This window comes from Fringilla coelebs (genome assembly GCF_963513975.1).
Source record: "Fringilla coelebs genome assembly, contig: SCAFFOLD_416, whole genome shotgun sequence".
Taxonomy (NCBI): domain Eukaryota; kingdom Metazoa; phylum Chordata; class Aves; order Passeriformes; family Fringillidae; genus Fringilla; species Fringilla coelebs.
Genome location: NW_028167396.1, coordinates 20,084 through 30,668, shown reverse-complemented (window position 1 = coordinate 30,668; position 10,585 = coordinate 20,084). Strand labels below are relative to the sequence as shown.

The 10,585-nt window shown below is 65.7% G+C and overlaps 1 protein-coding gene across 1 annotated transcript; it reads left to right on the top strand.

Moving 5' to 3' along the window:
* Positions 1–5: 5 nt before the first annotated feature.
* TAF6L (TATA-box binding protein associated factor 6 like) lies at positions 6–10,332 on the top strand (the record flags this gene model as incomplete). Its single annotated transcript, XM_084227481.1, has 10 exons — positions 6–185; positions 1,563–1,713; positions 2,792–2,842; positions 4,259–4,353; positions 4,434–4,508; positions 5,158–5,378; positions 5,680–5,793; positions 8,121–8,253; positions 9,293–9,421; positions 9,515–10,332. Coding segments are annotated over 10 exons (1,911 nt in total), but the record flags the coding sequence as incomplete, so codon positions are not given.
* Between the last annotated feature and the right edge of the window lie 253 nt (positions 10,333–10,585).

Genomic DNA, 10,585 nt, shown 5'->3' with positions numbered 1-10,585 from the left:
CCCGGTTTTTCCCGGTTTTTTCCCGGTTTTTTCCCGGTTTTTTCCCGTTTTTTCCCGGTTTTTCCCGGTTTTTCCCGTTTTTTCCCGGTTTTTCCCAGAACAGCTCCCAGTTCCTCAAGCACACCCGGCGGCGCCGCCTCACCGTGGAGGATTTCAACCGAGCCCTGCGCTGGAGCAACGTGGAGGTGGGGACGGACGGACAGACGGACAGAGGGGGGACAGAGGGACAGAGGGGGGACAGAGGGACAGAGGGGGGACAGAGGGACAGAGGGGGGACAGAGGGACAGAGGGGGGACAGACAGACAGAGGGATCACTGTGGGGACAGACAGACAGAGGGACAGAGGGGGGACAGAGGGACGGAGAGGGGAGAGACGGACAGAGGGACGGAGGGGGGATGGAGGGACGGAGAGGGGACAGAGGGAACACTGGGGGGACAGATGGACAGAGGGACAGAGGGGGGACAGAGGGACAGAGAGAGGACAGAAGGACAGACAGACAGAGGGACAGAGAGGACACTGGGGGGACAGAGGGACAGAGGGGACAGACGGAGGGACAGAGGGGACCCTGGGGGGCTGAGCCTGGGGACGCTGCTGCCACCGGGGCTGTCCCCAATCCCTGCAGTGTCCCCAAACCCCCGGGGGTGTCCCCAATGATGTCCCCAATATCCCCTGGCTGTCCCCAATGTCCCCTGGATGTCCCTGGCTGTCCTTGGCTGTCCCCAATGTCCCCAAGCTGTCCCCATGCTGTCCCCAGGCCGTGTGTGGCTGTGGCTCCCAGGACCCTCTCCCGTTCCAGGGCTGTCCCCAGTGATGTCCCCAATGTCCCCAATGATGTCCCCAGTGATGTCCCCTCTGTCCCCAGGCCGTGTGTGGCTGTGGCTCCCAGGACCCGCTCCCGTTCCAGGGCTGTCCCCAATGTCCCCAATGTCCCCAATGATGTCCCCAGGCCGTGTGTGGCTGTGGCTCCCAGGACCCTCTCCCGTTCCAGGGCTGTATCCAATGATGTCCCCAATGATGTCCCCAATGTCCCCAATGTCCCCAGGCCGTGTGTGGCTGTGGCTCCCAGGACCCTCTCCCGTTCCAGGGCTGTCCCTGGCTGTCCCCAATGATGTCCCCAATGTCCCCAATGATGTCCCCAATGATGTCCCCAGGCCGTGTGTGGCTGTGGCTCCCAGGACCCGCTCCCGTTCCAGGGCTGTCCCTGGCTGTCCCCAATGATGTCCCCAATGTCCCCAATGTCCCCAATGATGTCCCCAATGTCCCCAGGCCGTGTGTGGCTGTGGCTCCCAGGATCCTCTCCCGTTCCAGGGCTGTCCCTGGCTGTCCCCAATGATGTCCCCAATGTCCCCTGGCTGTCCCCAATGTCCCCATGCTGTCCCCAGGCCGTGTGTGGCTGTGGCTCCCAGGACCCTCTCCCGTTCCAGGGCTGTCCCCAATGATGTCCCCAATGTCCCCAATGATGTCCCCAATGTCCCCAGGCCGTGTGTGGCTGTGGCTCCCAGGACCCTCTCCCGTTCCAGGGCTGTCCCCAGTGATGTCCCCAATGTCCCCAATGTCCCCAGGCCGTGTGTGGCTGTGGCTCCCAGGATCCTCTCCCGTTCCGTCCCCTCCGGGACTCGGAGCTGTTTTTCCCCGAGGATCGCGAGGTCAATCTGCTGGAGCTGGCGCTGGCCACCAACATCCCCAAGGGCTGCGCCGAGACCACGGTCAGAGGTGGCACCCCAAAAACCTCTGGGACCCCAAAATCACACCTGGGACCCCAAAAATGGCCTGGGACCCCAAAATATCCCCTGGGAACCCTAAAATATCCCCTGGGAACCCCAAAATATCCCCTGGGAATCCCCAAGGGCTGCGCCGAGACTGCGGTCAGAGGTGGCACCCCAAAAACCCCTGGGACCCCAAAAACCCCCTGGGAACCCCAAAACGGCCTGGGAACCCTAAAAACGGCCTGGGACCCCAAAATGTCCATGGGACCTCAAAATATCCCCTGGGACCCCAAAAATGTCCCTAGGAATCCCCAAGGGCTGCGCCGAGACCGCCGTCAGAGGTGGCACCCCAAAAACCCCCTGGGACCCCAAAAACACCCTGGGACCCCAAAATATAGCCTGGGACCCTAAAATATCCCCTGGGAACTCCAAAATCATCCTGGGAACCCCAAAAATGGCCTGGGAACCCCAAAATGTCCCTGGGAATCCCCAAGGGCTGTGCCAGCACCACCGTCAGAGGTGGCACCCCAAAAATGGGCTGGGAACCCCAAAAATGGGCTGGGACCCCAAAAACCCCCTGGGAACCCCAAAATGTCCCTGGGAACCCCAAAAATGGCCTGGGAACCCCAAAATCATCCTGGGAACCTCAAAATCATACCTGGGAACCCCAAAATGCCCCCTGGGAACCCCCAAAATGTCTCCTGGGAACCCCAAAATCACCCCTGGGAACCCCCAAACTCACCTTGGGAGCTCAAAATCACCTCAGGAACCCCAGAATATTCCTTAGGAACCCCAAAATGCCCCCTGGGAACCCCAAAATCACCCCTGGGAACCCCAAAACGCCCCCTGGGAACCCCCAGAATTATCCCTGGGACCCCTAAAGTCATCCTGGGAACCCTAAAATCTCCTTTGGGAACCCCAAAACGTCCTGGGGGACCCCAAAAACGTTCTCTGGAAACCCAAACTCCCCCTGGGAACCCCAAATTCTCCCCCTGGGACCCCCAAATTCTCCCCCTGGGACCCCCGAATCCTCCCCCTGGGACCCCCCCAGGTGGGCGGGGGTCTCACCCCTCCCCCCCCCGCAGTGCACGTGTCCTACCTGGACGGGAAAGGGAACCTGGAGCCGCAGGGGGCAGGTGAGGAGAGACCCCCCCTGAGACCCCCGGGACCCCCCCAGACACCCCAAAACCCTCAGGACCTCCCTGGGACCCCCGGGACCCCCCCAGACACCCCAAAACCCTCAGGAGCTCCCTGAGACCCCCCCAGACACCCCAAAACCCTCAGGAGCTCCCTGGGACCCCCCCAGGATCCCCCCAGACACCCCAAACCCTCAGGAGCTCCCTGAGACCCCCCCAGACACCCCAAAACCCTCAGGAGCTCCCTGGGACCCCCCTGAGACCCCCAGGACCCCCCAGAGACCCCCAGGACCCCCCCAGACACCCCAAAACCCTCAGGAGCTCCCTGGGACCCCCCCTGAGACCCCCAGGATCCCCCCAGACACCCCAAAACCATCAGGAGCTCCCTGGGACCCCCCCAGACACCCCAAAACCCTCAGGAGCTCCCTGGGACCCCCCCCAGAGACCCCCAGGATCCCCCCAGAGACCCCCAGGACCCCCCCAGGCACCCCAAAACCCTCAGGACCTCCCTGGGACCCCCCTGAGACCCCCAGGATCCCCCCAGACACCCCAAAACCCTCAGGACCTCCCTGGGACCCCCTGAGACCCCCCCCAGACACCCCAAAACCCTCAGGAGCTCCCTGAGACCCCCCTGAGACCCCCAGGACCCCCCCAGACACCCCAAAATCTCCAGGATCCCCTGGAATCCCCCAGACCCTTCCCCAGACCCCCCCTGCCTCTCATCCCAAGACCCCCCAGAATCCCCCAGAGACCCCAGGACCCCCTGAAACCCCCCAGACCCCCCCAAAATCCCCCAAAATCCCCCTGTCCTTCATCCCCAGACCCCTCCAAGCCCCCCAAAGCTCCCCCAGGACCCCCTGAAACCCCCCCAGACCCCCCCAAAATCCCCCAGACCCCCCCTGCCCTTCATCCCCAGACCCCTCCAAGCCCCCCAGAGACCCCCTGAAATCCCCTAGACTCCCCCTATCCTTCATCCCCAGACCCCCCAGAATCCCCCAGAGACCCCAGGACCCCCTGAGACCCCCAGACCCCCCCTGTCCTTCATCCCAAGACCCCCCAGACCCCCCCCAGAGACCTCCCAGAGACCCCAGGACCCCCTGAAATCCCCCAGACCCCTCCCCAGACCCCTTTTCTCCTCCTCCCAGGCCCCCTCAGCCACCCTGAGACCCCCAGACCCCCCCTGCCCTTCATCCCCCAGCCCCCCCAGACTCCCCCAGACCCTCCCAGAGACCCCAGGACCCCCTGAAATCCCCCAGACCCCCCCTGCCCTTCATCCCCAGACCCCTCCAAGCCCCCCTGAGACCCCCAGAGACCCCAGGACCCCCTGAAATCCCCCAGACCCCCCCTCCTCTCCATCCCCCAGCCCCCCCAGACCCCCCCAGAGGGGTGCTCTCATTTTTGGGGTGCCCCTGGCAGTGCCCAGCGCCGTCTCCTCGCTCAGTGACGATCTCCTCAAGTATTACCAGCACGTCACCCGCGCCGTGCTGGGCGACGACCCCCAGCTCATGAAGGTGGGTGGGGGGGCTTGGGGGGGGTTGGGGACCCCCTGGGGGGCACCCCCAAACCGGGCTGAGCCCCCCCAGCCCCCCAGGTGGCTCTGCAGGATCTCCAGAGTAACCCCAAGATCGCGGCGCTGCTGCCCTACTTCGTCTACGTGGTCAGCGGGGTGAGTGGGGGGTCCTGGGGGGGGTTGGGGGGTCCTGGGGGGTTTGGGGGGAGTTTTGGGGGTCTTGGGAGGGTTTGGGGGGGAGTTTGGGGGGTCCTGGGGGGGTCCTGGGGGAGTTTGGGGGGTCCTGGGGGGTTTGGGGGGGAGTTTGGGGGGTCCTGGGGGGGTCCTGGGGAGAGTTTGGGGGGTCCTGGGGGATCTGGGGGGAGTTTTGGGGGTCTTGGGAGGGTTTGGGGGGAGTTTGGGGGGTCCTGGGGGGAGTTTGGGGGGTCCTGGGGGGGTTTGGGGGGAGTTTGGGGGGTCCTGGGGGGAGTTTGGGGGGGAGTTTGGGGGTTCCTGGGGGTCTCCAGAGGCTGCTGCAGGTCTCTGGGCTGGGCTGGGCTGAGCCAGGCTGAACTGGACTGGGCTGGGATGAACCGGGCTGGGATGTGCTGAACTGGGCCAGGTGGGGCTGGACTGGGCTGGGCTGTCCCAGATTGTCCCAGGAGCCTCCCCAAACGCTCCATCCCTCCTGGCCCAGGTGAAATCTGTTAGCCACGACCTGGAGCAGCTGAGCTGGGCTGAACTGGGCTGGGCTGGGCTGAACTGAGCTGAACTGGGCTGGGCCATCCCAGGAGCCTCCCCAAACCCTCCCTCCCTCCTCCCCCAGGTGAAATCCGTCAGCCACGACCTGGAGCAGCTGAGCCGGCTGCTGCACCTGGCGCGGAGCCTGCTGCAGAACCCCTTCCTGTGCCTGGGCTCCTACGTGGGCAGCCTGGTGGGCTCGGTGCTGTACTGCGTGCTGGAGCCGCTGGCCGCCTCCATCAACCCCCTCAACGACCACTGGACCCTGCGCGACTACGCGGCCATGCTGCTGGGCCGCCTCTTCTGGTGGGGAGGGGGCTACGGGGGGCTTGGGGGGGCTCCAGGGGCTCGGGGGGCTTGGGGGCTCCAGGGGCTTGGGGGGCTCAGGGGGCTCCAGGGGCTCGGGGGGAGCAGGGGGCTCCAGGGGGCTCCAGGGGCTCTGGGGGCTCTGGGGGTTCAGGGGGCTCTGGGGGCTTGGGGGAGAGGAGGGGCTCTGGGGGAGCAGGGGTGTCCGGGGGTTCGGGGGGCTCTGGGGGCTTGGGGGGGGAGGAGGGGCTCCAGGGGGGCTCTGGGGGCTCAGGGGGGTCTGGGGGCTCTGGGGGGCTCTGGGGGGCTCGGTGCTGTACTGCGTGCTGGAGCCGCTGGCCGCCTCCATCAACCCCCTCAACGACCACTGGACCCTGCGCGACTACGCGGCCATGCTGCTGGGCCGCCTCTTCTGGTGGGGAGGGGGCACGGGGGGCTTGGGGGGGCTAGGGGGGCTTGGGGGGCTCCAGGGGCTCGGGGGGCTTGGGGGGGAGGAGGGGCTCTGGGGGCTTGGGGGGCTCTGGGGGAGCAGGGGGCTCCGGGGGGCTCTAGGGGAGCAGGGGTGTCCGGGGGTTCGGGGGGCTCTGGGGACTTGGGGGGCTTGGGGGGGGCTCCAGGGGCTCGGGGGGCTCTGGGGGCTCCGGGGGTTCGAGGGGCTCTGGGGGAGCAGGGGTGTCCAGGGGGCTCCAGGGGCTCTGGGGGCTCTGGGGATTCGAGGGGCTCTGGGGGAGCAGGGGGCTCCGGGGGTTGGGGGGCTCTGGGGGAGCAGGGGGCTCCAGGGGTTCAGGGTGCTCTAGGGGAGCAGGGGTGTCCGGGGGCTCGGGGGGCTCAGGGGGCTTGGGGGGGAGAGGAGGGGCTCCAGGGGGGTCTGGGGGCTCAGGGGGGTCTGGGGGCTCTGGGGGTCTCGGTGGGCTCGGTGCTGTACTGCGTGCTGGAGCCGCTGGCCGCCTCCATCAACCCCCTCAACGACCACTGGACCCTGCGCGACTGCGCGGCCATGCTGCTGGGCCGCCTCTTCTGGTGGGGAGGGGGCTACGGGGGCTTGGGGGGGAGGAGGGCTCCGGGGGGCTCTGGGGGCTCCAGGGGCTTGGGGGGCTCCGGGGGTTCAAGGGGCTCTGGGGGAGCAGGGGTGTCCAGGGGTTCGGGGTGCTCTAGGGGAGCAGGGGTGTCCGGGGGCTCAGGGGGCTCTGGGGGCTTGGGGGGGAAGGAGGGGCTCCAGGGGGGCTCTGGGGGAGCAGGGGGGTCCAGGGGGCTCGGGGGGCTCCAGGGGGAGCGGGGAGAGAGGAAGGGGAGGGAGGTGGGTTGGGATTTGAGGGTTGGGGTTTGATGGGTTAGGGGTTTGGGGTTTGGTGGGTTTGGGAATTGGGGTTTGGGGGCTGGGGTTTGATGGGTTGGTGGGTTGGGGTTTGGTGGGTTTGGGGTTGGGGGGTTGGTGGGTTTGGTGGGTTGGGATTTGGGGATGGGGTTTGGTGGGTTTGGGTTGGTGGGTTGGGGTTTGGGGTTTGGTGAGTTGGGGGATGGGGATTGGTGGGTTGGAGTTTGGGGCTTGTTGGGTTGGGGTTTGGTGGGTTTGGGGATGGGGGTTGAGGTTTGGTGGTTTGCGGTTTGGTGGGTTTCGTGGGTCTGGGGGTTGGTGGGTTGGGGTTTGGTGGGTTTGGGGTTTGGGGGATGGGGTTTGGGGATGGGGTTTGGTGGGTTGGGGGTTGGGATTTGGGGTTTGGTGGGTTGGGGTTTGGGGATGGGGTTTGGTGGGTTTGGGGTTTGTGGATGGGGTTTGGGGGGTTTGGGGTTTGGTGGTTTCAGGTTTGGGGTTTGGTAGGTTGGAGTTTGGGGTTTGGTGCTTTCGGGTTTGGTGGGTTGGGGTTTGTGGATGGGGTTTGGGGTTTTGGTGGGTTAAGGTTTGGGGTTTGTGGGTTGGGGTTTGATGGGTTGGTGGGTTTGGGGTTTGGGGGCTGGTGGGTTGGGGTTTGGGGTTTGGTGGGTTGGGGGTTGGGGATGGGGTTTGGAGGGTTGGGGTTTGGGAATTGGGATTTGGTGGGTCTGGGGTTTGGGGTTTGGGGTTTAGGGGTTGGGGTTTGGGGATGGGGTTTGGTGGGTTTGGAGTTTGGGATTTGGGGTTTGGGGAGTTGGGGTTTGGGGTTTGGGTTGTGTTGAAAGGAAAGGATGTGGTGGAAGTGGGGTAAAGGGAGAGGGGGAAGGGTTTGATCAGGAGGAAAAGGAAGGGAAGGGGAAAGAAAAAAGAGAAAGGGAAGGGAAAAAAGGAAGGGAAAAGGGAAGGAAAAGGAAGGGAAAGGGAAGGGAAAAGGAAAAAAGGGAAGGGAAGGGAAAAAAGAGAAGGAAAGGGAAAAGGAAGGTAAAAAGGGAAAGGGAAGGGAAAAAGAAGAGGAAAAAGGGAAGGAAAAAGGAAAGGAAAAGGGAAAAAGGAAAGGAAAGGGAAAGGAAAGGAAATCTTGCGCCTGACCAGAGCCCCAGCACAGCTGCACCTGTGATTGCTCGTTAATTAGAAACAACCCCACGAGAGCAATCAAAGCTGCACTAATTACAATTAATTAGAAACACCTGTACAAGAGCACTCAAAGCTGCACTAATTAGAGCTAATTAGAAACACCCCCAGGGGAGCAATCAGAGCTGCACCCGCAGAGAAATCTCTGAGGCTCCTCAGGAGAAAACCGATCCTGGCCGAGGGAATTTTCTAGAAGCTCTGGGAGTGGGTGGCAGCTGAGTGCCCACCTGTGCCCGCAGGAGCCACGGGGAGCTGGTCAGGGGCCTCTACCAGCAGATCCTGCTCTCGCTCCAGAAGGTTCTGGCGGATCCCGTGCGGCCGCTCTGCTCCCACTACGGGGCCGTGGTGGGGCTGCACGCGCTGGGCTGGAAGGTCTGGGGGATCCCCGGGGGGTTTGGGGGGTCCTGAAGGGGTTTGGGGGGTCCCTGAAGGGGTTTAGGGGGTCCTGAGGGGGTTTGGGGGGTTCCTAATGGGGTTTGGGGAGTCCCTGAGGGGGTTTGGGGGCATCTCAAGGGGGTTTGGGGGGTCCTTGAGGGGGTTTGGGGGGATCTCAATGGGGTTTGGGGGGGTCCCCGGGGGGTTTGGGGGGTCCTGAGAGGGTTTGGGGGGTTCCTAATGGGGTTTGGGGAGTCCTTGAGGGGGTTTGGGGGCATCTCAAGGGGGTTTGGGGGAGTCCCCGGGGGATTTGGGGGGTCCTGAAGGGGTTTGGGGGGTCCTGAAGGGGTTTGGGGGAATTTCAAGGGAGTTTGGGGGGTTCTCCGGGGGGTTTAGGGGGTCCTGAGGGGGTTTGGGGGCATCTCAAGGGGGTTTGGGGGGGTCCCCAGGGGGTTTGGGGGTCCTGAGAGGGTTTGGGGGGGTCCCCGGGGGATTTGGGGAGTCCCTGAGGGGGTTTGGGGGCATCTCAAGGGGGTTTGGGGGGGTCCCCGGGAGATTTGGGGGATCCTGAGAGGGTTTGGGGGGGTCCCCGGGGGATTTGGGGAGTCCCTGAGGGGGTTTGAGGGGTCCTGAGGGGGTTTGGGGGGTCCCTGAGAGGGTTTGGGGGAATTTTAAGGGAGTTTGGGGGGGTCCCCAGGGGGTTTGGGGGATCCTGAGAGGGTTTGGGGAGTCCCTGAGGGGGTTTGAGGGGTCCCGAGGGGATTTGGGGGCATCTCAAAGGGGTTTGGGGGGGTCCATGGAGGGGTTTGGGTGGTCAGGGGGGTTTCCTGGGCAGTTTTTGGGGTTCGGGGGGGGTTCAGGGGGGGTCTCATCCCACGCCCCCCGTGCCCCCCAGGCCGTGGAGCGGGTGCTGTACCCCCACCTCCCCACGTGCTGGTCTGGGGGTGCCATGGGGGGGTTTGGGGGTTCCTGGGCAGTTTTTGGGGTTCAGGGGGGGTTCGGGGGGGTCTCATTCCGTGCCCCCCGTGCCCCCCAGGCCGTGGAGCGGGTGCTGTACCCCCACCTCCCCACCTACTGGCCCAACCTCCAGGCCGTGCTGGACGATTACTCCGTGTCCAACGCCCAGGTCAAGGCTGACGGCCACAAAGTCTACGGCGCCATCCTGGTGAGCCCGGGGGGGCTTTTTTTGGGGGGGTCCCGCACCCCTAAACCCCCCCTCAGATCCCCCTGACCCCCCCCACCCCCCCGTGTCCCCCAGGTCGCCGTGGAGCGGCTGCTGAAAGCCAAAGCTCAGCAAGCCCCGGGATTTGGGGGTCCCGAGGGATCCCCCCGGCACAGCCCCCCCGGCCAGGATCCCCCCCTCGAGCTGGGCTTGGGCCGCCCGGTGTTACCGGGGGGCGGCGCCGCCGCCGCCGCTCCCTCCTCATCCTCATCTTCCTCCTCCTCCTCCTCCTCGCCGCTGTCGCCGCCGCCGCCGTCGCTGCGGGACATGTACCGCGAGCTCTACGACTTTTTTGGCGACAGCCTCGCCGCCCGCTTCGGTACCGGCGCCCCCGCCGACCCCCCGAGCCCCCCGGGCGCTGCCGAGGGCGCTCGTAAGGAACCCCCGGCGGAAGGAGCCGCCCGCAAGATGCCGCAGCTGACCAACGCCACGGTCAGCCCGAGGGACGAGGAGCCGCCCCCGCCGCGCCCGGAGCGGCCCCCGCTGCACCGAGCCCCGGGTCCCCCGCCCCGGCCCCGCGGCACCCCCCGCACCCCCTCCGGTCACCGGCCCGGCGCTCGGGACGTGTTCCAGAAATGTCGATTCGCCCCGCGGGGACCTCCCCGCTTCAGCTTCGTCATCGCGGGTCGCCAAACCGGGCGGCGCTGCCCCGGGAGAAGGTTCCAGACGAGCTTCCCGCAGCCGCCCGGGGCCGCGCTCGGCTCCCGGTACGCGCAGCGGCTGCCGATGATCGGGAGGACGGCGCGGGCGGCGCGGCGCTGGCCCCGGGCCGAGTACTCGCTGCTGCTGCCGCTCTGAGCCCGCAGCGGCTGCCAAATGGGGAGGGGGGCGCCGAGAGGGCAATAAAGGGAGAGGAGGGGTCACTAAAGGGTGGTCGGTGGTCTGTGAGGGGTGGGGAGGGGTCAGTGGGGAGTGGTCATTAAAGAGTGTCCAGTGGTCAGCACAGTGGGTCTGGTGGTCACTCCCTGGTGTGGGGTCACTGAGCAGCTCCAGTGGTCAGTGCCTGGTGTGGGTCTCGTGGTCAGTGCCTGGGGTGGGTCCAGTGGTCACTTCAGTGGTCAGTGCCTAGTGTAGGTCCAGTGGTCAGTGAGTGGTCAGTTCGGTGGT